Source organism: Filicampus tigris, chromosome 4 (genome assembly GCF_054856515.1).
Source record: "Filicampus tigris isolate MCC_2025a chromosome 4, RoL_Ftig_1.0, whole genome shotgun sequence".
NCBI lineage: Eukaryota > Metazoa > Chordata > Actinopteri > Syngnathiformes > Syngnathidae > Filicampus > Filicampus tigris.
Window position 1 is genome coordinate 11,579,566 of NC_141220.1, and position 26,740 is coordinate 11,606,305.

General features: G+C 43.4%; 1 protein-coding gene across 1 annotated transcript; it reads left to right on the forward strand.

Moving 5' to 3' along the window:
* Positions 1-3,539: 3,539 nt before the first annotated feature.
* Positions 3,540-24,753, forward strand: tshz3a (teashirt zinc finger homeobox 3a). Its single transcript, XM_086029376.1, has 2 exons — positions 3,540-3,955; positions 20,570-24,753. The coding sequence occupies exons 1-2, from the start codon at positions 3,916-3,918 to the stop codon at positions 23,878-23,880; spliced, it is 3,351 nt and encodes a 1,116-aa protein (XP_085885502.1). The 5' UTR covers positions 3,540-3,915; the 3' UTR covers positions 23,881-24,753.
* Positions 24,754-26,740: the final 1,987 nt, after the last annotated feature.

A 26,740-nucleotide genomic window follows, 5' to 3' on the forward strand; every position in this document is an offset into this window, starting at 1 on the left:
GCATGTTTGCATTTCAGTAGGGTGTACAGAGGGGATTTTGACATATTTTTTTGCACATAAAAATGGGAGCTTTTTGTTTGTTTGACTTTACTGTAAATACAAAATAAGATAATACTTTATTAGGCTCACTGTGGGTGTTATTACAACAGAAGAGTGACTTATTAAACACACTTGTCCAGGCTAAATGTCTTTATAAATTCACATGGTTATTTAATTGAATTATGTAGGATACTAATCCCGCATGGGGAAATTGAAATTACACTCCATTGTGTAATTTATGTTGCACACCACAAAGAAAACCAAATAAGATATACGTAGATAGTTGGATACTCAAACAGATGTTTTTGGTGTGTGTGTGGAAAATTTAATACTTTTTAAATTGACATGTCAACAGGTCTGTGTATTCCCCCTGATTTGGGTGGATTCCTGTGTGGTGGCCTGATGCCGCCCACCTTTGTACTCCACTGCACTGGAAATGCCACAGCGAGAATACAACGAGAATAGACAATGGCAAAAGGCTGACGTTAGAATAAGAATTATTACCGACTGAAATAAACAGACTGTAACCAATGCAAGATTTAACCCTGAGTAACAGAGAACAAATAAGTACTTATGGATCCCAAACAAAATAAACCTGGGCTGTCAATAGATTAAAAAGATTAATTAATTATATCTGTAATTAATTGATCTAATTAATCTATTTTTTAATCTCACTTAAAATTTACTGAGAAAAGCCCCAAAGCCTCCCCGTTTTCTGAATGCATGTATCTGTATTTATGGTGTATATCTTTTTTTCAATTACCCAGTCATTTGCCACCTTGAGGAACTGTTTTGCGCATTTACCAGCCAAGTCCTGGTTTCTGTTTTCACGATGATCAGTGCAAAATGAGTTGAAGTTCCACTCACCATCAATAAAGTGTAATGTCACCCCCAAATAACCGTGGTTGCGAGTTGAGTTCCAGTGATCTGCGGTTCTAGCAAATTTGTCCGAAGTCCCCCTCAAAACATCAAGCTAGCTTTTCTTTTCAACGTCATACATCTTGCTGATGTATGACGCTGCTTTAGTCATCACTGCAGTCCTGACGGTGGTTTGTATGATGGGTCATTGGATGCTGTTTGAAACACCTCAATGAATCCCTTGTCTTCAACTCTGTTGATCGGCCTGCAGTTCATCGCTATTCACTTGGCAAAAACATTCGTCATGCAGCCTGTCGGTCGCAAACTTGCTTATACGCGGGCGGTTCTTGAGTTTAGTTTGGCGAAGAGCTTTGCAATGGCTCGCTACATTAGCGTCTTCGTTGCTAACTTGCTATCATTAGTTGTGGCTTTAGTCGCGGCTGGTTACTTTGCGTTTATGTGGTAGGCTTGCACTGCTTCTTTGGTAAGCAAAGTCCTTCTTACAAAGAAGGAATTTCACTCGGCCTTTATCAATAGTGCGGTCAGGGTTATTTTTTACATTGACCATTGATCGGGCCAACATGCACCTCCAGTTTCACATCTTCTCTCCACTACTAAACTTGCGTTACCACCTACAATAGGAGTCTATCAGGTCATGCCAATCACAATGACAATCAGTGTCCAATTCAGGTTGTGACATTGACCATTGTTTTTTACACCCCCAACAACTCAAACACAAGCCCCATGCATCAAAATGGATCTTGTAATCATACAGAAACAGTAAAGGTAGAGATTAAAAATGTGATAAATGCGATTAAAAAATGTAACGCTTTAACTCTGATTGTAAGTAATTGATTGCAATTAATGCACTAATTTGACACCCCTAAAAACAACAAATGTAAATAAAAAAAGTTTGCTTGTTTGATGATCGTGTTGATGAGGATTTTCTCCTCCCCATAAGGCTATGGTGTTGCGCTAGCCTGGCAAGTCACACGAAAGTGGGTCTGGAGGCCAAGCCCCTCACCGTGGCTGGGCCTCGGTACATAACAAACCGTCCAATCAAATGTGTTTACCTGCTGTGATGAATCCTTCGTGGGTAACATACAGTAACTCTTCAGCTGTAGAAGTCCATCCTCATAACATTTAAAAAGGAGCAAGGGAGCGACGAGAATTTGTTTCATTTAGCATTAAACTCCGTTTTAAATTACCAGAAATACATAGTCATTAAAACCCCAGCAGCTGACGGCACTGGAAGCATTTATTTCAAAAGAAGACGTGTTTTTTTTTCTGACGTCACGGCCGCTCTTTGCTGATTTGTTCATTTTGCTGTCTGTTTGCTTAGGTTTTCTCCGCCTTAGAAATACAATACAATACAATACAATACATTACAGCTTTTATTGATATAGCGCATTTCATAACAGCTACATTTGTAAAAAGGCACTTTACATTAACACAATAGCAATAATACAACAACAAAGACAGTAAATTAAAACACAAGTTTATGCCGAGACACTAGGATTACGGCTGCCAGATAGATGTTAAATATGGCGGCTACAAGGACAAAGCTTTGTTTGACTCCTACGTTTAGGCCGCCACGACAACACGAGCAGACATGTTTGTGTGGAAATCATGATGTAACTCATGACGGTAGCAGCAAAATAAATTCTGAAGTCTACAAAACCACTTTGTCTTGCAATTTACAGGAAAATGCATCCAAACTAATCGGGAGATGTTTCATCATGCAACAAGACAAGGACCCAAAACACACTGCCAACGCAACAAAAGACTTCATGAGGGTGGAAAGTGGAAGGTCTTAGACTTTGCAAGTCAATCACCGGACCTTAATCCAATAGAGCACGAGGAGACTGAAGGAGGGGAACCTCCAGAAACAAACAAGAACTTAAAGAGGCTGCACTAAAGCCCTGGAAATGCATTTCAAATGAAGAGTCAGTCTGGTGAACTCAATGGGTCGCATGCTTGATGCAGTTCTTGGAAGTAAGGGTTATGCCACCACATATTAATGTTATTTACAAGAGGTTCATTGACTAATGCCTGTTCCAATACTCATTTAAAAATTTGCGTGGCATAAAAAGGTGCTCTGTCCTGAGTTATCACAGCTAGCTGTAAATACCATGAAAATAAAAGCTGGAATTTTGAACTTTTGTCTCATATTCATCTTTTGATCTGAAACCTAAGTCTTCAGTACAACAAAAACGAAGGACTTGACCTTGCCGTTCAAATACATTTGGAGGGGACTGTGTTTAGATTTGAAGAAAAAAAAAACAATTTGTATAAGACACTTGACATGAATAAAAAAATGAATACTATTCCATGAACTCTTATCATGAGTACACTCAAATTCAATGTGTCACCACACATGAGTCATAATGATTATTTTCATCCCAGTAATTCCATGTTTAGAGTTTTATTGTATCACGAGAATGTCATCCAGATTGTTTTCATCACGATGCTGGATATTTTGTAAAATATTTTTAAAAATTGACGAAAGGAAAAAAAAATGGAGATGTGATGTGACTCACGCGTCCAGCAGAGGTAGGAGGATACTTGTGGAAATGAGTGGGGAGAGAGGGGGAGGCGTCCTCTCGCAGCTCAGCCTGACAAGCAAAGAGTTAACGGGGCGGTGGGTTTGCCCATTCTCCACTTTGAGTGACGCGATCATCTCTCTTCTTCCCCCAAGTTTGCTTGTTACCAGAGCAGGCGGCCGAGCTGCTTGGACGCAAGCTGGGTGGTGTGTGTCCGAGCGCGTGCGCGTGCTTCTGCTTGTGTGACACCTTCGAGCTCAACAACACGCCGACAACGTTACTGACGTGAACGCGCCACCTCCAACCCCAAAAGCATGATGACTTGTTCCTCTCCGGCGGACTCCTCGGTGTTGTGCCGAGGCATCAAGCTTTCTCTCTGAGCGGAAGGTGGATCTTCCCGAACACGGCGAGTGGCTTTGTCGCGTGCGGAGAAAAAGGAGGAGTTTGGCGGAAATCCCCACAAACACTGCCACAAATGCCACGGAGGAAACAAGAGGCGCCCAAGCGCGCGCCAGGTACGTAGCTCACTATCACGCGTGTGTCCAAATAGCGTTTAAGCGCCTCATATTGTGTTTATTTCACTTCGTAGGCCGTTAAGAATGACTGAGTTGAGCGTCTTTACCGTTCATAGGTGTAATAATAGGGTGGACGGAGCGAGCCGCTTCATCCTGCTGACACAACTTCTTTACACAAGCTAAAAAACTAAGTCGGATCCGTGCCGTCCTTTCTCTCTCTCTTGACAAGATAAACAATTTCGGAGCAGACAATGGAAGTTTCGTGGGCTGGAAGGAGCCATAATCGACAGTTGCCATGTCCGATTTGACGGTTGATTGATTGGCTGTCACGCGGCTTTGATGTGATCCCTCCCGATTTGCATCAGAAAATCACTTCCCACCATGTGCTGCAGGCCCCTGACGTCACGTTTAAACCACTTTCAAAGGATCTGTGGACTTTTTTTTTTTTGCCTCCGCTCTAGCACACTAACTGATAGTCAAGTGACTGACAAAAAAGTGAGAAGGGGAGAGTGGTTTCACACCGATGCAATGTCCACACTTTGTTGTTTTCTTTTTAGACAGCGCATTCTTGCAGTTTATTTTTTTTTTAATCACTAACCCAAAATGTACTTACACAGTAATAACGCATTTACAGGCTGTCAACTGCATCTTAAAACAACAGGTGGCGCTATAGCCCCTGACTGTCATTTTAGCTAATCAGAAACCTGAAAAAGTCACAATGATATTTGATTAGAATCTTTGACCGGGCATGTGGCAATGGAAAAACTTTATTTTCATTTTGTGTTATTTAATTTTAGTGATCTACGTTATTTTTGGACAGCACAGTGGGTTACTGGGTAGCAATTCCTCCTTATATTTCCGAGATTGGGATATTGAATCTGAACTCCGGCCTCCTGTGTTGAGTTTGCATGTTCTCTGTGTACTCTTTCTTCCTCCCACATTCCAAAAATATGCTCACTAGGTCACTTGAAGACTATAAATTGTCCTTAGATGTAGTGTGGATGTTCGTTTGTCCTGCTTCTCACCAAAAGTCAGCTAGGATAATAGGCTCCAGCTCTCCTGCGACCCGAATGACAATAAACGGTATGAAAGTGGGAGGTTGGCCCGTTATTTGTGTTTGTTGTATTTGGCTGAAATTTGAGAACTGAGCATAATAATGCTGCCCCGAAAGCTTTTTCTTCATGAATGTAGCGCATCTTCCCATAGCTGATTGAGCTCATGTTACTATTCTTTAGAGCACACACTAGCCGAGATTGAATCAGTGGCACCTCTGCTGGTTGCAGCCAAGTTGTGCACTCCCATTTTGCCCCAATTCAATCAAGACGCATTTAATAAAAAAATCCATTCCACACGAGACTGATTTTGTAATAATCGATTCCACGCATTAGTTTGCCCTTCCTTAACCGGGAGACAGTAGTGCACACTCTTGACATTATACCTGTCGAAAAGCAGTGCTTTGAAAACTCTTAAGCCTGAATGGATTGTTCCTAAAAGTCATTAGCATGCATACAATTGTACCCATGCTTGCTTGAACCTGGCTCGGAACGTCACACAGACACACAAACGCACTGAAAACATCACAGCCCCGTGTGCACACGTTCACTTTGAACACACACACTCACACAGTGGCCAGGGGAGGTGGGAGGAGCGGGTAAGGGGTTGTAAAAGGAGCTGTGTGCTATGTAATGGAGGGGAGGAATGGGTTTGCTCTGTCAGACCGGGCCGCCACAACGGCTTTGTTTCATGTTTGATTTAATTGTCTCCACCCTGACAGGCCCATTCATCAATGGTTTTAATGGTCAATCAGAGACAGGCTGAGTGAGTGCTCCCATTCTGTTTAGCCATAAGCTGGCCCGGGCTTTTATTTCATCAAAATGCCCCAGCCTAATGTACATGCTCACTGGCTCAGAGTGGCCGCGGGGAGCACATAAAGAATGACTGAAAGCTTTCTGATTTCAGATCAGTGAGAAGGATATTTTGTTCCTCCTCCTCTCTCGCTCTCCTCCTGCCCGCTACACGGCTGTTTGTCTGTTGTTGAAAGGGAATAAAAGGGCTGTAATACAGATCGTTTGGTGTTTGTAGAAAACAACTTTTTTTTTCCTCGCTGAAACTACGCTTCTTTGTGCATTCATTCATCCATCCATTTTCTTCATTTTTTTTTTCCACACTCCCCTTGCACCCCTGTCAGTCAGCCTGTGCAGCTGCAAGTTATAAAGTTGTCAACTGTTCAGTGGCACACAAAGGGTGATGATGAATTGATTGCAGCACAGAGCGTGGTGATAGAGAGAGCAAAGAAAAGGATGACAGATGATGGGCCTTGATTAGGGACTTAGGGGGAGAGTCGGCCCACTGCAACCTTGAGACTTGCATGAAAAATCTACCTCCCCCATACACACACAGGCGCACACCCTGCTTTGCTCTCTCATTGTCTCTCAAGCACACACGCAAGCACACACACTCTCTCCCTCTCTTGCCATCTTCTGGGCGAGTCTCAGTCTCCACAGTAGAAAACTTGTTTAGCCTGCTTCATTAGCATCGGTCCAATTAGCCGAGAGGCTGATGGAGTCCTGACAGGCCTTGTGATTGGAGATGACAAGCTCGGGGTGCCCGGCCGAATGAGGTTTGCCACCACTTTGATGTAATCAACTTGATATTACACAGAGCTGCTCGCCTTTGGTTGCGCTGTAACTCAATTTTGCGCTGCAGGTGACAAATGGGCCGCGTACCTGCATCAGGTCTGAGTGTTCTTAACAACCGGGGGCAGGCGGCTTTGTAGCCAAACTGAGCAAACGTGTTTGTGTAAGTAAAGGCCTAGATAGACCAATCTGACGTTGGCCAACTGTGACCGACGCTCACCCCCTGTGGCGTCGGGCCGGCTGTCGGCACGTCACGCTGGAAAAATACACCGCAAAGACAGACAGCGACACTGACCATTAAAGTACCTTCTGCGCATGCGTGAGATGCAATACCCCTCCTTACCATCGGCGGCGGTAGCCACTATTCCTCATTGTTAGAAAAATCCCACCGGGGGCGGATTATAAAAACGTAAACGATGCATTCAGCCATATTCTTCGCTCGTGGTGAACTCCCACGCAAAGTAAACCCTCACGTTCTTGACACAGTATCGTGAAATACTTACATTGTCAACCCTCGCTCTTGTACTTGTAAAAAGATTAAGGCGGCAAAGGCGTGCTCACTGTTTATCCGCATTTGTCACTTCCCGTTTGCTAGCTAACAGCCAATCAGAGTGACCAAATGTCACGACGCCGATTCAACATGCTGAAACGCCCACCAGATGCTTCCAAATGGGGTCCGACGCTAAGAGTCACTACACCAATCAGACGGCGCAATCAGACGCCACGGCGCGTCTCGACCTCCGACGTCGGATTGGTGTATCCAGGCCTTAAGACCCCTCATTCTTTGTGGCCGACGCAAGACCGTTGCAATAATTCACAGACTTAGCAAACAGTCAACAATGGCTTTACAACGCAGCAAATCCACAGTTACTCCAATGAGAACACGTGCAGTATGTCTGCCAAGTCCTTGCGGTATCCCTAATATTTTGCACAGGAAAGCCACCATTAGGGAAAGCGATGCTGGATTTTCTATTTACTGTGTGACTGTTTTTGAGACACAAAGAGGGCCAGGGGAGCTGATCCAGTTTGGAACGCCCTCCATGGTAACGGTCTCCAGTTTCTGCAGGCTCAGATTTATAAGTGCCAGACTGGCAGCCATCACTCATGAGCACGTGCGTGTGTGCACATCATTGGGCATCTACTTTCTGACTTGTTGGCTTGGCTCATGCTGTGTGTGGTTGGGATAGACGGGCAGTGAGGTATTTGTAACCGCAGCCCACTTGCTTGGATCACCTTGTGTCTTCTTTCCATATGGCAAGTTAGCAACCCAAACATAAGTACGCGGAGCACACATTGCGCACACGTGTCGTTGTCCCCGTTGTAAAAGTGAAATGAGGTGTTTGCATTTCTCTCTGCCCACCTGCTGTTTTATCTGTGAGAAGTGTGGCCTTACAGGAGCAGCGGGGGTCAACCGACCGACTTTTAAACAACAACGCCCCTCCTTTTATTCACAGGTGTAAGTAAATGTTTGGGCCTTGCAGGCCTCCTCGCTAATGAAAGTCTTTTGGCTGGATTCCGTTGAAGTTGAGTCACGTCTGTGATCTATGTGTCTGATAAGTGCATACCTAATGAGGCTGTGAGCACTAGTGGAAGGAGGAAGGCTGACGGAGTGTTTCCCACTGGTATTGACAGATGCCTTTTTGTTTTTGCCATGGGCCTTGAATCCATAAATCCTGCCCGGGTAATGATAACATTGCTACCCCGCCAGGAAGTGATTGCAGAAGATGAGAAAAGGCAAAGTGGGGGAGGCCGAGGAGGAGGTGTCGGTGTAGGGGTTGATGAAAAAGAGACGAAAAGTGGGGCTGTAAAGTGGCCCTCCTCTGCTTTTTAACGCACACTTGACAGATGTCAGGCCATCGGGTTGGGCTCTGGGATAAGAAAGAAGCGCAGGGTCACAAATAGAAAACTGTGAGCCATCCGCTCTCCCAGCTTTCAGTGCTTCCAGACGAGGTTTTCAGCAGGGACTGCTGTCTGGGCACTGAGTAGCAGGCTTTGTAAAAATAGTCACACCGCTCTTGTGATAGATGCAGCTGCACTGTAGCGACAATTGGGACGCACTGTAGCACTCCAAGCTCCACCGCCCCATCCACTCTCAGTCCTCGCAGAGCAAGACAGCCTGGCGGGATGTGTGCTCATTTTGGGGAAACTGAGCTCCGCTGTTCTTTGGGGGGCCTGAAACCCAATCCAGGAGGAGAATAGCCCGGCCATGCCAGAGAGCCGATTTCCTTTTCAACAGAGTCATTTATCACTGACCCACCCTTCGCTTCTGACATGGTGACGTGTGTCATTTATCAAACTGGCTTTAGCAGACACACATGGGAGGGAGGTGGACGCGTATGGTGTGGTAGGCTGCGAGAGAGTGAAAAACAGAGGGACAAAAGGAAGACGGAAGAATAGGGAAGGAGTTGAACGGTCAGAAGAGAAATGATGTGCAAGGAAAGGCTACTTTTTTATGCTGACGTTTGAGTGATTTTCCTGGGAAGCTTTCTTGAACGCTTCAAGAAGTTGGACTAAGGTGGAGGAGACGATTGAGTTACCCTAAGTGAACGTTTTGACGAGTGACAGAATGTTCCTCAATGACTGAAGACATCTTTATGTAGGGAACAATAATGTACTTGCGCACAGCCCCAACAAGTGTTTGATTTGTTTTTGGGGACGCAAAACATATACAAACCGAGCTCTTTCAGACAGGCTTTGTGTGTGCGCCTGCGTGTGTGTTTGCGTGCGTGTATGTGTGTGACCATATGGCGCCAGCGTTTAATGTGGTATGTGTGTGTGTGTGTGTGTGTGTGTGTGTGTGTGTGTGCTTGCTGTTCCCTGATGAGCCGGGCTGACAGGTATCACTCACTCAGCAGCCTGGCCTTTAAATGAACCCGGACTGCTCTGCTCTCCCATGGCCCTAACGGGCTCTCTGAAAGATGGATGCTTCTTTAAAAATCAGATTAATGATGGATACCGGGCTTATAGTGCCATTTATCATGAAGAATATTATTTAGGCTGGTCGTGTACGGCTGTAACTGGAGAGCCAGGACGAGAAGAAGCAGGGTGGAAAGCCTTAGACAGACACTCACTGTGTGATGGATGGCTGAGCTCTCTCTCTGAGTGTTACTAGACACCAGTGCCGCAGCAGTAGACCATAATCAGATAGCCCAGGGATGTTTATACCGAAACTACACTTGCAGCATTGGAGAGTTGCTATATGAAAGGTGTAATCTCGGAAAACAGAAATCAGAACTTCAAGGGATCGCAAGGAACCGAGTGAGAGTTTGTGACCAGTCACATCTGGGCATGCCCTTATTCATCAAGATAAAGAGTCCATGTGTTTTAATTGATGTTTCCTTGAAGTGAAATTCACCGTTTTACGTTCCAGAAATAATATCTCCAACTTTTTGGCCATGAAACACAGATAGGAATACAAATCTACATGTATCTGTTCAGTCTTTACTAGATATGAACCGACTCCTATTGAAATGATGTCCCTCTTTCCCCAAAGTCCGTCAACTGATCATTACGACCTAAAATTGCCAAGTAATGTGATTTGCAGGTAAATTCGGGAGATGGAATGGTCATGGTGTTGTGGTTGGATCTCAAACGCTCCGATGCGCCTATTAAGATTTAGCAAGATACGGATTCCCCAGTTTATACTTTGCGTGCCAACATATACTATATATCCAATAAGTGGAGCCCTTTCAACACTGTCCAACCACCAAACAGCCACAGGCACCAACTACAGTTGTGTTAGTAGTTTACTGCAAAGAATCAAATGTTTTGTCAATGTAAAAATCCAGGTTTGGCACAAAATCCGTTTTTATGTGTGTGTCTTTCACCTTTTCCTATGCCTGGAGATTTATGGTGGCAATCCATCTTCAAGCTGTGTCCATCACCTCCTCGTTGCTAGGCAATCATGGCAGCAGCTGCGTGATGGGAAAGGGGTTATGTTGTCTGTGTCTTAACTTCCCCACCCCTCTATACTCCACCCTTACCCTGCGATTCATCTTTAGTCCCACTTTTTAGGCCTTACGAAAACAAAATCCATCTAATTTGGGATAAACTGCATGCTACAGTTACCCTGACTCGAGATTATACATTTTCACAGCAATACACTCAGAAAAGTCCAAATCATATAATTTGTCACTGGGGGGTATGGTTAGAGGTACAGATTTTTTCATCTTTGACATTTTTATAGTTTGGAAACCTATTACTACCCTATTAGCCATAGATGAGGTACACTCACCTTGGAGTACAATAATTCACAGTTTGGGGTACTGGAAGATTGTAACTTGAGGCAGCGAAAATTCTCTCCTACCCTAATCCCCTAAAGACATATGACTCTTACATGTATCCACATCAATACTAGTAAAAGGTCAACACTTAAACACAAAGTCATACAAACCATTCTACTTCCACACTTGACATGATATGGCTGAGGCTTTCTTACACTAAGGTTCACGGGGTACAGTATTTGGAAAGCCCGCTGTGTAAACCGGTTATGAAAACACTCCATTGACAAGTTATTCAAAGTATTAGGTACAAGACACGAATCAGTGCTGCGACACCTCATTTGAACTGCATGCTGAAAATATTCCTTGTTTAGTTTGGGTCTTTTTTTTCTCTCCTGTCTTGTTACAGACTGACAGTCACACTTCCTAAAGTTTCATTGATTGCCTTGTTACATGAGGCCTACACAATTAAGAAAGAGGTAAACAAAAGCAGAGGCAATGAAAAAGGTAGCAGGTCCGTGGCACAATGTGAATAGACCAGTGATTCCCAAGCTTTATTGAGCCAAGGCACATTTTTTAAATTCGGACCCTTGTGAGGATAAGCGGTATAGATAATGGATGAATGGATGGAATTATCTCATTTGTTTTTTTTTTGTTCTTTTACAAAAAGTGGATACATATGTCAATAATACACTTTCTATGATCTGATTAAAGATGATCATTTATTTGTTATGTCTGTAACTGTAAGTCACTGTTATAGATAGAAGGCCAAAGATACATTATTTGCTATTAATAATTTTTCAGCCAATTGAGTGAAATTTGATAATTTCCCGCGGCATGTCTTGCCCCGGCACACTGCTTGAGAATCACTGGAATAGACACATCGATGGATAAAGCAGGCTTGATGTGAATGTGAGATTGGACCATTGTTGTACATAGATAAGTTTTGTAACGCCGCGTTTTCATAAGTTATATTATCACCTTGGATAGGTGTGAGATATTGATTAATCGATTTGTCTAGTCACTACTCTTTATGGTTTTCTCTCTCTCTCTCTCTCTCTCTCTATCTATCTCATACATATATATGTATATACATATATATATATATATATATATATATATATATATATATATATATATATATATATATATATTTAAATTGCCACAATATTGTCGTCATCATGTCACGATATTATATATATATATATATAGGGGTGTAACTATATACATGGGTGTATTAAAACGTTTCGGGATGGCATGTTCGGTTCAGTCCACCTTGCATACCGTTTCTCATCAGTTTGTACTTTTAGCGCGAGCTTCCGCACGCGCGCTATTGACTGTTGCATGCGAGAGAGGAGGGTGGCTGCACAAAAGAGGAGCCAGTACGCCAGAAGCCGTGATAAAAGATAAATGCATGGATAAATGGCATTATTATGGCATACGCAAACAAGCCAGAGCTCGAAGGTCCCCTGTACACTGCGGTCTCCTGTTTGGGAACATTCTGGCTTCCCTGTTAAAATCGCCGATGGGGAAAGGTACGTGGATAAGTCCCAAAGTTGTGTGCCGACATTGCTACATGAGATTGGCGGCTATTTTGCAGGTAGCACGTCTAACATAATAACGTACTTAAAACGGCATCATGTGACTTTGAATGTTTCTTAGACGAGGAAGCAAGCAGTCTTTTTAGCCAAAAACAAAGTACAATAGTTCTCTTCTTCGTTCTCCGCTGCTGCATTTATTAACCTCGGAAACATCCCAACACAAATCCGACCACAACACAGATAACCCAATTTGTTACAATATGCTGTTGAACATTCAAAGATTTCAATGCCTAAAAAGTGTAATCATTTCATAAACACTTTAAAGTTACTGTATTTCATTATAAAAAGAGTTTTAATACAGTTAGCAATAATTGTAACTGTTATTGTGTGTATTTTTTTTCATCACAAAAAGTGTATATGTACTGAAATGACAACTTGCCTTTAACTTGAATACTTAGATATGTCATAGGCTAGTGCTGCTGAGTGTTTAAAGATTTCAGTGTCTTAATAATTTACAAAATTAAGAGATCTTTATTGTTAGTGTATTTTTTATTTTGGTGTAATTTCTTAGAATGTCACCCGAATGGTTCGCTTTTATTTGATTTTTCTAAAAAAAAATGGTACCATTTACTTGTCATCTTTTCAAAATGTGTTTTTTTGTACCGAAGATATACCAAACCAAGTTTCCAAGAAACAGAACCTAAATAGAAAAGATGACTTTTTATACATTTAGTTTAATAGTATCTCAATTAATGCCTTGTGTTAAAATAGATTACAACAAGATATTACTAAATATGCAAGGTCTGAAGACTTTTTTAAAATTTGATTTTCATTGTGGGACAGAGTAAGTTTTAAATAATACATAGATACATGTGTCATACATAGATCTTTCTGACTTTAACAATATTCTATTTTATATTTTATCTTAATTTGAAGGGAAAAATAAAATCGAAACAGTCACTACCAAAACATACAGAAAGGTTTCGGTTGTGACATAATGGTTTCGGTAGTGACAATATGATGTTTATTTTTTGAATAAAGTAAGTTTTAAATAATATAATTCATAGATATATATGTCATACATAGATCCCTCTGATTTTAAGAATATTCTATTTCATATTTTATCTTAATTTGAAGGGAAAAACACCAAAATGCCAAAAAGCCTAGCAGAGACAGAGTACAGGCGAAGGGTCACAATGACCCAGTGAAATCCAAAGAATATTTAAAAAAGAAAAAGATAAAGAAATAAGAGATGGAAGGAAGAAGGAAAGCTGAAGTCTACCAATGAATTCTCCAGCAGAGAGTAAAGGAAAGTCAGAAGAGCATGGAGGAAAAGACAAGACCACCGAATTTCTCTCAAAAAACAGAGAGAGAGGCAACATACATACAGGGAAATGTATGTTACAAAAATGTTTGTCATTCCAATTAAATTTTCATCTGGAAGGTAAAACCACAGCTTTTCAATGATGAAGAGCCCTGTGATGGACAGGTGACCGGTCCAGTGTGTACCCTGCTTTTGCCCAAAGTCAGCTGCGATCAACTCCAACCCCCTGCGACCCTGAGTACAGCACAAAGCAGTAGAAAATGGAAATAAATATGTTTCATTAGTTATAATAAATGGCAGCACCGTGGTCGACTGGTTTAGCACGTCCGCCTCACAGTTCAGAGGTCGTGGGTTCGATCCCGGCCCCGGCCTCCCTGTGTGGAGTTTGCATGTTCTCCCCGTGCCTGCGTGGGTTTTCTCCGAGTACTCCGGTTTCCTCCCACATTCTAAATACATGCATGGTAAGTTGATTGGACTCTCTAATTTGCCCCAAGGTGTGATTGTGAGTGTGGATGTTTGTCTTTGTGTGCACTTCGATTGGCTGGCAACCAATTCAGGGTGTCCCCCACCTACTGCCCAAAGACAGCTGGGATAGGCTCCAGCACGCCCGCGACCCTTGTGAGGATAAGCGGTATGGAGAATGAATGAATAATATATATATATATATATATATATATATATATATATATATATATATATATATATATATATATAATTTCTTTTGTAAATAAAACAGTTTTTGTTAATTTATCCATGCCAACCACTTATAATGTGGGGCAAAACAATGAAATGCTCTTACACTAGATGACAGAAGGTAAATAATTAACCTGTATATTCACATTTCGTGAATCGTTTTGCTAAGTTGTGTGCCGTGAGATTTTTTTCCAATGTGAAAAACGTGCCTTTGTTCAATAAAGGTTGGGAAACACTGCTTTAGTTTAACACACGTGATATATGTTTTCTGTCCTGTCAGCTGCATTATCATCCAAAGTTTACCACAATCCAGTCTCTCTTTCTCTCTCTTTCTTTCTTAATTTCTTTCATTCTTTCTTTCTTTCTTTCTTTCTGTCTCTCTCTCGCTCTCAATCCCTCAATCACACAGACACACTCATATACAGTATACAGTTCCCGCAACACCCCCCCACCATGTGAGGTCCACTGACAAGGTTTCAGCCCTAAACTTTGCTTGAGGCCAGAATAATCTCTCTGTTTTTCCCATCTCCCGTATCACACATCCTGCACTACAATCAGCGGACACAATGTATTCACAATGCCATCAGGGGGTAGAGAACTCACATGCACACAAATAACAAATGACAAAGGCTGAATGATCACAGTAAATAAACATGATTGTGTTAGCATAATGTCACAGCACAAGAGTGAATGACTGTGGAGCATAAAAATGTGTGACCTCAGTAAAGCTAAAAGTTGTAGGGAGCTGACCTTTATTTGAGGATAAATTCCATGAGATAGATAGATAGATAGATAGATAGATAGATAGATAGATAGATAGATAGATAGATAGATAGATAGATAGATAGATAGATAGATAATGTAATAATTACTTGAAAGATTTTCTCTTATGATGTTTTTGTCCTACTGTATCCGTGGATTATTTTGAAATGTGTGCAATAGAGATATAGTCAGCCTGTATGTTATTGAACTGCTGCTATTTTGGCAGGACTGTAATTATGCAAACCTTGTTAAAAAGTTTTAGGCTGCAAGGAAATTTGTTATAAGAGGTTGAAGTTTGCAGATTGCTGCTTGTTGTTTAATTGTAACTGAGGTTACTTCCTGTCCTGTTGCATGTAGGGGCGGTTTCCTGTGGGCAAGAGCCCCTCAATGTTGGTTTAAGGGTGCAGGGTTGGAATATTGCACAAATGTTAAGAAACGCACTTCATGTTGGGACAGCGTTGAACTTTCTGCGGTCAGAGCCCTGCCTTCAAATCATCAAACATCATCTTGGCAACTCTCTGGAACTTCCTTTAAACTTTATTTATGCTGCACTTTTCACTGAAGAATTCCCAAGATGAAAATTTGGCTAAATCTATTTGTTCAGTTCTTGAAACTCACTACCATATCCTAACAGTTTCAGTCAACTTTACTGTATGTCGGGACCACCCATGTAGATAGCTTCCTCTCCCCTCTGCCAGCTGCTATTTCTGCAAAGTGCAGTTCACTGGGTGATTGCTGTAATTAAACTCAGAAACAAGACTAAACATCGTACACATTGTATTTCACATGATCTGAAGCAATTAATAAAGGAATAGATTACATCAGCAAATATACATGCAGCAAATGTTTCTATGTTGTGATTAAGTTTTACCTTTTTGATTTTAAGACATTGTGGTTTGAGTCAGACCCAGGTAGGCTTTTTAATGATGCATCCTGTTTACTACGTTGCTCTTGGGTGGGATCTGGCCCCCAGATGGTTTTCCCAGCTGCGAAGGCCCCACCAGTAACAAGCATGCGGATCATCTAGGGACTTGTTTTAGAAAAGCACAAGGATTTAACGACAGGAGTGTAACGAGTTCTAAGAGAAGCAAATGCTTGTTTGGGGGTGTTTCCATATAATCACTCATAACACTCACGAATGTCTAGTACTTATTTTGCATTTTCATTGGTAATCTCAACATACTAAAAATGTGTTCAATCAGCGACTGGTGTCTTATCAGCAATACCAAATGAACCTACTGAGCCATGGGATCGAATCAGGCATTGAGAGCATCAGCACCTCCCTGCTTATTCACCCCATCCCTGCTGTTGTTCCTGATAGTCAGAGCAACACTGCAGTGTTTCTATCAGATCATATCTCCCTCCTGGTCAGCGGCCCTCATGTTTACGTAAATGATACTCCACAGGAATGCTTCCTGCATGCCAAGATGAGACTGTCTTTCCTCATCGCTTGCATTCATGTGCGTGTACAATTGTGTTTGGGCAGGAAGGGTGCTGTCCTAACGGACTGACTAACTTTATTTTGACAAACACGAGGTGGATTTGGGGCCATGTATCAGACGGTGAATTGCAGTTTTCTGTGTGCGATTCACATTCAGATGCCTCAAAGCATCAATGAGGTAGGGCTGCAAACCTTAAAATACTACAAGTAGTGAATCAAAAAAAATGGCCTTTGTGAGGATATCAAGTCAACCCTTAGTTAATATTGACAGAGTCAAAAAGAGATTATTTTGGCAAAGTTTTATTACTATGGTTATAGTTTGCTGTGGTGGAGAACTGCACCCATACTGAAAGGTGTTTCTGATATTTGGGTTACCTTAGCTCTCTGACAGGGACACCACCTTTCAATATGATGAAGTGCATTTGTACACCACTGCTTCAACACATAATATTAAACTCAGCGCTGGTGTATAACTTAAGAGGCCTACCCAATGTTGTGGCCATTTGGTATGTATTGAGACTTTCGGTTCAAAGTCATATTAAAATAAGGAAGTAAAATAATAATAATAATCCATCCATCCATTATCGATACCGCTTATCCTCAAAAGGTTCGCCGGAGCCTATCCCAGCTGTCTTCGGGCAGTAGGCGGGGGACACCCTGAATTGGTTGCCAGCCAATCGCAGCGCACACAGAGACAAACATCCGCACACACAATCACACCTAGGGGCAATTTAGAGAGTCCAATCAAATTACCATGCATGTTTTTGGAATGTGGGAGGAAACCGGAGTACCCGGAGAAGACCCACGCAGGCACGGGGAGAACATGCAAACTCCACATAGGGAGGCCGGAGCCAGGATCGAAGCCACGACTTCTGAATAATAATAATAATAATAATAATAATAATAATAATAATAATAATAATAATAATAATAATAATAATAATAAAAAATATCATGATAATAAAAAAAATACTGAATTTGATTGTATTGTATTGTCCTTGACTATGTTACCTTTCAATGAATAACATATTTCTAAAGGAAAAAAATCCATAACAGGAAGAAATTTGGGGCTGGGATTTTATTTTTTATTTTTTTAAGTTACATGTCATTAACTGCCATTGACATGTATTTGTCTTTTCACAGTCCAGCCATTCAATCCCAGAAGTTTATTTATATTTGTTTTCTTTTTTCCCCAAACATTAGCATAAAAGATGGCCTGAAAATGTTTGGCAGTGAATGAGTTAATTGAATGACAACTGGAATTGTCACTTTCTGATGCACCAGAGGTCCTCAATCTCTTCTGTGCCACAGACTGGTTTCACGCAACGCAATATTTTGACGGACCAACATAGAAATGAATAAAAAATAATCATAATCATCTGAATTTAGTTGTTTTAATTAGTTTAAAACCCTTAATTTGTTTCTCTCGAACGAGCCGATTCAATCTAGGGGTAATGGGAGACAATGATACCCAAGTGTGTTTTATGTCAAGTCTACTCCGTAATTTTGTTTTGGTTTGCATCGTTGCAGAAAATTCTGATTCACAAAAATTGGATGTTGGAAATGGAAGTAAGGTATTGGGTGTTTTTTATTTAGTTTTTTTTTTTCAGTTTTGGAGACTTGATTGCCCGATAACAAATGTCCCACCGATCAGTACTGGTCCCCCGCTCGATGGTTGGTTCACAAAATTAGCAACACCACATATCGGTTGTAGACCATATGCTTTCATATCAAGGAGATAGTTTAATAATCTTTGTTGTTGTTTTTTTTTTTATATATATTAAGGGAGCCACTATACTCCCATCACCTTTTATTAGCTTGATAAATCACCTCTGTTGTCAGTCAAGCCAGGGAGAATAATTGGATGTGGTTGTCGCCCTACGTGATGGATTATCAGTCATTGGGGATTAAATTAACAGATAGCGCTCAGACATAATGGTTTTTGTTTTGCATTTTAAATTGCCTGGGAGCACAACTACACTCTGTAGGTTTTTATAGCTCGTCCTTTTGGACTTCACTCCCCCACTCTGCAATTTAGGCTTAATGACAAATGAACATTAATAGGGCTGCAGTCCTTTAAAAGTATTGAATTTATTCTCCAAACTTTGAGCACTTGGAGAGCCTTGGCAACGCTTGCAAATGTGGCACCGTAGATGCATGAACCTGTCAGACAATGCACAGAGATATGTAGCGTAATTTTTTTATTGAGGAAGAGACAAGTGACCTGACAACTTGGTCAAATGGTGTGGCAGCCTCGCCTGATACAAGCTGACATCTGTGACTAGTTAGCGGGGATACAAACACATTACAGCGACTACCTCATCCTAACTGGATTTCCTCTTTCAAATGAGAATCTGACAGCAATTCCTTCCAGAGGAGAAGCGGATGAGAGCCTAAAGTAAAAGGAAAGAGGGTGTGGGCAGTCGCTTGCCTGGTAGCAATGTTCCCTTGCGTGTTTGCCCGAGCATGAGCAATTGAACTCCTTGCCCCTTTCTCCATTCTCCCAGACCCCTCCCTCCCTTCCACTTCCACATTATCATAATTGTGTCCAGAACATGAGGGGCCAGGGAAGTGATCATGTCATTTTATTTACACCCTGCTTGGCCCTTTTTACAAGCGACATGCCACCGACTGCCAAACGGATTGGGGCCCGACGACATCTTTTGATCAGGGCTGTCGAGGCCTATCAGCCCAGAATGGCAGGTAATGGATACCCAGTGACAAACCAAATCTCTTGGAGGACAGAGAGTGGGCCGCACCTGCCAGGTCTCCATTAGGCTGGCCGACACTGTGGAGCTGCCTACTGACTTAGCCCCCAGGGCCTAAATCAGACCAGCGCCAGCCACATGGATGTCTGGAGATTGGCTGTTAGCACTGGAAATGAGAGTTATTTCTGCTATGACATTTTTGTTTAGAGTGGATGTGTGAGGGCATGTGTTTGTGGCAGTGGGGGGTGGGGGGGTCGGGCGGTCGCCAGAATTTGGTCGTGGTGTTTGTGTGTTCAAATGCGGGATTTAGACTACCAGAGTGATCAAAGTTGTCACAACTAGCAGTCGCAGCTTTTTTGTAGGTTCTTTTAGTTTGTGTTGGGCTAGGTTTTCATTCGGTGTAAAAGAAGAAAATGTGCAGGCACACTGTTGAGTTAGTTAACTTGCATTTTTTGGAGGGCAGTATTTTTCTTTCTCACATGTTTCTTGAATGCTGCACTTTATTTTGACTTATAATGTCCTTCGTCATATTTCATTCTCTTCGTCTTCTTTGATTTTTTGCACTATTTAATGACATGCAAATTAGGGTAATCTCAATTGCGTGGTAGTTCAAACCTGTAAGTATTTGTAGCATGCAACCAACTACGTACATTACAGAGCTAATGAACTATTCAGCTCACTGTATGCATATCTGACATGTGGAACTTGCATCAAGAAAATTCAAACATTCCTCTTTTGGAACTCTTCAGCGTTTGCTATTACGATCGTCTGTAAGTGTGTGTGTGATCAGAGAAAAGGGCAGATGAAGAGGCGTCAGACATATTAACTGACAGATGGAGGTTGATCCAACTCATTTATTACCCCAGAGGAGAATGCCACAGTAAGATTGGGCTTCATTAATTTCAGATTTAGTTTTCATTTCAAGCTGTTGCGCCCTGAGATAAATAAAATGGTGCATTATGTTTTTGCCAAGATATTTCTTTTTTTGTTTTCCTTCAATACAGGGAGTGAAAGGAGGGGAGGCATAAGTTCCATGTGGCTGGGGTAGTATATAAATACAGGCTCGCCTAGAGGAAAATAACACCTCAACGGTTGATGAGGTGAAATGGGATGACTGTAATTTCTCAGCTCAGCTTTAAAGGCTCCCACACAGATGGCTCATTTATCCCGGGGAGTCCTCGGGCACACATTGCAGAGAAACTTTTTTCAGTTATTCTAACACAGCGTGTTGACTCCTTGCAATTTTACTCATCTTGTTCTTTCTCCCTTTGTCTCCATTTGCCCTACAGCCTATTCTCCGGAGGAGCTGACAAAGCACCCTGCAGAGGATGAGGAGGCGGAAGCAGGCGACCTGCCCTCAGCCCCTCAGGATGACCTTCCCATGAAAGATGAGATTGTGGAGAAAAGTGTCGGGCCTGCCAAGGACCAAGCATGTGACCAGGAATCAGTAGGGGCTGCAGAGCTGTCAGGGCAAGAGATGGACAGCGAGTCGCATGTGAGCGAGATCAGTGATTGTCTCTCAGACTTTGACAGCCCCACCAGAAAAGCTGAAGGAAACTTGGGCACAGTGCCCCTAAATGGTGGCACCAAGACACCACCCGTTGGTATGGACACTTTGGAACATATGAAGGCCATCTACTCCAGCTTCCTAACCAGTCCTCTGTGGGCACCGCTGAACTTTAATACAAAACCGATACAGGTGCCACCATCTGCTTCGACAGAGAAGCCAACTCGCAGCAACAGCACCAGTAGCAGTAGTAGCTGTAGCAGTAGCAGCTATGACTGGCACCAGTCAGCGGTGGCAAAGACGCTCCAACAAACGCCTCCACAGAGTCATCATACTGCCCATTCTGAGCCGAGCCTTTTTAGCACAGTCCAGCTCCACAGGCAAAATCCCAAGTTGTTTGGTTCAATTTTTACCGGGGCCAGCAAGTTCCGCTGCAAGGGCTGCAGTGCTGCTTACGACACACTGGTCGAGCTCACAGTTCATATGAATGACACGGGCCACTACCGGGATGACAACCAGGAGAAATCAGGAAACGGTGCCAAGCGCTGGTCCAAGCCCCGCAAACGGTCTCTTTTGGAAATGGAGGGCAAAGAGGATGCCCAGAAGGTTTTGAAGTGCATGTACTGTGGCCACTCCTTTGAATCTCTGCAGGACCTTAGCGTCCACATGATCAAGACCAAACACTACCAGAAAGTGCCTCTGAAGGAGCCCGTGGCCCCCGTGGCCACTAAAATGTTGCCCTCTAAAAAAAGGGGACTTCTGGGGCTAGAGCTGACTGCCTCACCACGTTCTAGAGAAGGAACCCCAAAAGCCAAGCCCTCGCATTCAGACTTGAGTGAATCCTCACAAAAACGTTCCTCCAGCCCCTACACCGCCTCTAGTAACCGATATGCTCACCAGAATGGTGGTAGCTATGCCTGCCAGTTTGAATCCAACAAATTCCAGATCCTCAAATGTATGGAGTGTGGGAGTTCACACAATACGTTGCAAGAGCTGAGGACCCACATGATGGTGACTGGGCACTTTCTGAGGGTGACGAACTCTGTAGGAAAGCGAGCCAAAACGCATCTCGAGGCCACCTCCCCGAACCCCGGGAGGGTGACCACACCTACGGAGACAAGATTTCAGTCCGTCCCACTGGCACCGTCCACCTTCTCTCCTCCGCCTCCTCAAACCACTTCAACTCCCCCTTCCAGCTCTCCTCCTCTCAAAGAGATCAAAAGGGAAGAGGTTGAGGAGGAGTGTACAAAGCAAGAGGACCTTGGCAATGAAAAACAAATTGCAATTTCAGTCAGGAAGGAGGAAGATGCAGAGAAGGAGGAAAAATATGACATCTCAAAGTATACCTACCTTACTGAAGAGGACCTGAAGGAGGGTCCTAAAGGGGGCTTGGATATCCTGAAATCGCTGGAAAACACCGTGACATCGGCTATCAACAAGGCCCAGAGTGGGAATCCAAGCTGGGGGGGCTATCCTAGCATTCACGCAGCTTACCAGTTCCCCAGTGCCATCAAGCTACAACCGGGGAGCATTGAAAAGAACTCCCCAATAAAATTCTTGTTTAACGGTGGGGATGGAGCATTGTCCTCCCTCTCCAGCAACCAGCCCCTAATTAGCCCACCTCTTACGCAGTCTTCCCCCTTTCCCAGCAACAACTTCCAAGCTATGGAGGATTTAGTGAAAAAAGTGACTGAGAAAGTAGCAAAAGTTGAGCAAAGAGTGAAGCGGTTGTCTCCCAAAAGGGAGAAACACCTCTCCCCCTGCAAAAGTGAGTCTGGTGAATTGCATAAGGGTGGAGAGGCTGACTCACCTAGGGAATTGAGGGCACTCACCCCAGCCAATAGTGACAGGGGAATCCATAGCGACCGAGCATCCCCGGCAACAGAAACCACGAGAGAGACAGCAGTCAAATCCCCGCATGCCTCCGATTTAACACGCAGCACCGCCGTCATCACTGGCCATTCTCCTCCAGAGCAGCCCTTTGTCAATCCCCTAAGTGCTCTTCAGTCAGTAATGAGCATTCATTTGGGGAAAGCAGCCAAGCCCTCCTTGCCAAACCAAGATCCGCTGAGCCTGCTCTCCAGGTTCAGCCACAGCATAGCCGAGAGGGCCGCTGTGGCTGCCCCTCCCCCACAGACTAAGAAGCCTGAAACTGTAGTTGACAGTAGTTTTTGTCAGTCCAGTGATGACCAGCCTATGGACCTCACAAAGGGGAAAAGTGAGAAAGGCGTATCGGTGGCGTCGGCTCCCTTAACACCCTCATCCACTGCTTCCTCCATCTCGCCCCCCTCTCTTGTCACCCCTTTACAGCTAACAATGGTTTCTCCCTATACATCCAACAGCCCTTTGCATGAGAACGCCTTGTCTGATATCTCAGACATGCTAAGAAACCTGACACAATCCCAGCCCACCCCAAAACCAGCGTCTCGGTCACGGGTGACTGATAAAGTCGAGGGCCTGGTCTCTGCATGCGACGATGACGATGGGGCCCTGCACGGTCACAAACGCAAGGGTCGACACTCCAGCTGGAACCCCCAGCATCTCCTCCTCCTACAGGCACAGTTTGCCTCCACTTTGAGACAGACGTCTGAGGGGAAATACGTCATCAATGATCTCAGCCCACAGGAGAGAATGCACATATCTCGTTTCACAGGTCTCTCAATGACAACCATTAGCCACTGGCTGGCTAATGTCAAATACCAGCTAAGAAGAACCGGCAGAACCAAGTTCCTGAAGAACTTGGACTCCGGTCAGCCTGTATTCTTCTGTAGTGACTGTGCCTCACAGATCCGAACCCCAACAGCATATGTGGGTCACCTGGAATCTCACCTCGGCTTTCGAATCAGGGACTTGGCTAAGCTCTCGCCAAAACAGACTGTCAGGGACTCCCACACTCTCGCTGAGAAGCTAGCACCCCTGGAGTCGTACATGTCGCCACAAGATGACTGCAGCAGTAATGGCTCTGTGTACCGCTGCCAGCTCTGTGTCCGTAAATTTGCCACTAAGCATGCCATCAAACTTCACCTGAGCAAGAGTCATGGGAAGTCTCCGGAGGACCACTTGCTGTATGTGTGCGAACTCGAGAAACACTAGTGTGCTCTCATCAGTCGAAAACTGGATGGAGTTCTATAGAATTTGTGGAAAACACAAATACAAAATGTGGTATAATGCACTAAGATGCCAAGAACTACTACTGGTAGAAAGTGTCAGCACAAAGATTTGACGTCTATCCACTCTATAGGATTTTGATGTATTTGTCTCTGTATTTAAAGAATACAACTAATGTGTTTTCGCATCAAATTTGAATGTCCAAAATATTCAACCAAATTTGTTGTGCCAGCTGTCTCAATTTTATCACCTCTTGGTGTAAAAGGCAAAAGGTAAAAACTATAGGTCAAATAACTTGAAATTCATCAACTATATTTATTTTGTGTTTCTGTGACTTTGTTTTGGTTTGATTTGCTGGTAAACTGCATGTTCAGCTCTTACATTTGTACAGTCCTGTCCTGTCCTGTCCTGTCCTGCCCCAGGTTTTAAAATGACACTTCGAATTGGTCTTCTTATAACAGCTTAAAACAACCAAATGCCCTAAAAAGCTCTTTAAAGAAAAAATTTGCCAAACAGCAAAATTGTATTTTTAAATGTATTTCTATGTCTATCTTTGGAGTTTCTTGCTGACTGTAAAAGATTCACTGTACTTTATAATTGAGGGAGAGACAAAATCCAGGTCTGTTTATGTAAAAATGTACATATAGTGTATATGCTTACAACTTGCTGTTTAAATTATGCATACTTGTTATATTTCTTAATTTAAAAAGGACTATGACTATCCACTGGTGCAGAGCCTTGAAGAAGAATAAAAGGACAATGTTTTGCACACTAGTTTTATAAATGTTATTTGATAAAGAAAAAAAAGCATCTATGTTAATGCCTTGTGCTTCTATTATTAAACTGAATTAATGCTGCATAGAATGTGTTTTGTTTCATTTTTTTTGTATTTGCCATTTCCATTTGCATTATTAACCGACACTTCAAATTCTATCCATCTATTTTCTGTAGCGCTTGTCCTCATTAGCGTGAGCCGGAGCCTATCAGAGCTGACTTTGTTTGAGAGGCGGGGTCACATACCAATCGAATCTATTGCAATCTCTCTTTGACTAATTGCAGAGTTACATGCACATTTTCCAGTTCTTTCATCTTTAAAATTGCCGATGATTTCTCCGTCGCCACGTCGGGCCTGGCTCTGGGGGCGCGAGTGGTGCCACTGCCTGCAAGGCGTCTGGCAGGTGTTGCGTGCTGCATGTAAACCACCAGATGTTTCTGAAACGAGCCACTGGAGGAGGAGGAGGCAGGCAGGCTGCAGCAGCAGGCGGAGTGGGCTGATTACCACAGGGGCTTGGATGCCATCAGGAGCCCCGGGCACAGACAGCGGATCTGGCACACACCTGTACTCCAAGACTGTCCCTTGGAAAAAATAAAGGGGATGGTGTATATGCGCATTGAGACGAGCTGACAGTGGCGCAGAATGCACTGACAGGTGCTATTCCCTCAAAGCACACTTTTGGATCTAACAATATTACTGGCAGGTGTTGACGCCATCAGAATAGTCCAAATTCAGGCTCAGTGCCATATACAAAGTTGGAATGTTTCACAGCAGCGTGTATCTACTTTAAAGGTAGCTGGAGACGCTGTGTTCTTTTGCTTGTCATGACTGACTGACATGACAGACTTGGGCCCGGGAAGTTATCTGTGGTTACTATGGTGACGGCCATTTGGCCAGCCTCTAACCCCGCTCGCTCACTCAACAGAGGACAGCTCGGCTGCAGCGCACCCATTTACTCTCTTAAATCTCATCATCTCGCTTCAGTTCCTCCCACCCGGGAACAGATTAATTAACACACACACACTGTGTCCTGACCCCGTCTTCTCACACAAACTCATTACTGCCTCAGACTCGCTCCCGGCCCTCCAACGTTTAGGATACATTGGTCTAACATTGTGGGAGAACCCGACGATGACTCACGCCTGACAAGCAGAATAAAACCCTTAAGAAAGAATGATAATTGAAAGATGGCACTCAGACCAGTAGCCATTGATAATGCAAATGAAAAGGCCGAGTCGCCTTATTGAATATCGTCCGTGTTATCTGCGATTACCGACTCGGCGCAGGCGTTCAATTATGTTTGACATAATAGACTTTTTTGCAGCCTTGTATGTGTTGATGAAGGCTTTGGGGTAAGTGATGGGCACGAGGTGAAGATGGTTGGGGGCGTTAATGAGATAGTTGACACTTTGGGGGTTAATGAGGGGCTGGAGGGAGACGGCTAAATGACTGGACTTCTGCTTGGATGAGCATTATAGAGGCTGCAAGAGGACAGCGTTGTAACTGTGGATTTGACATTGTAGGTTGTTTTGCATGGGAAAACACAGACTCCTCTCTGCTGTATCTTTCTCCGATAATAAAGAGAAGATTAGATGCATTATCCATTGTTCTTTTGTCTTCACTCTCCTTGAGGGGCTGGCTTGTTACAGACGCTGATGCGCCTCAATGCTCCTAAAACAAAGTCGGCGGCAGAGAGGCAAGAAAGGAGGCGGACAGGACGAGGATGGGATAGGAGGAGAAGTGAAAGTCCCCCCACTCCACAGATCTCCCATCAGCTCTTGTCATCCCTCTAATGAATATCAGTTAAATTGCTCCGCGGTTGTGAGGAGTTTGGATGTCAATGTGATTTGTGCGAGTGTGGCGGATGGAGGGGCCCGGCCTAATGAAAGGCGAGCCTAGCCTGACAGAGTGATGAGCATCAAGCCCATCAGACCAATCACAGCCGAGTGGCTGACAGCACCAACAGACAGACAGCTGAAGAGGACAGGCTATGTATTTAGGAAAACAAAATGGCTGCCAAAGCAATAGAGGATGTCTGCAGGGTACGGTGAAATTTATTGCTCCTTTCTT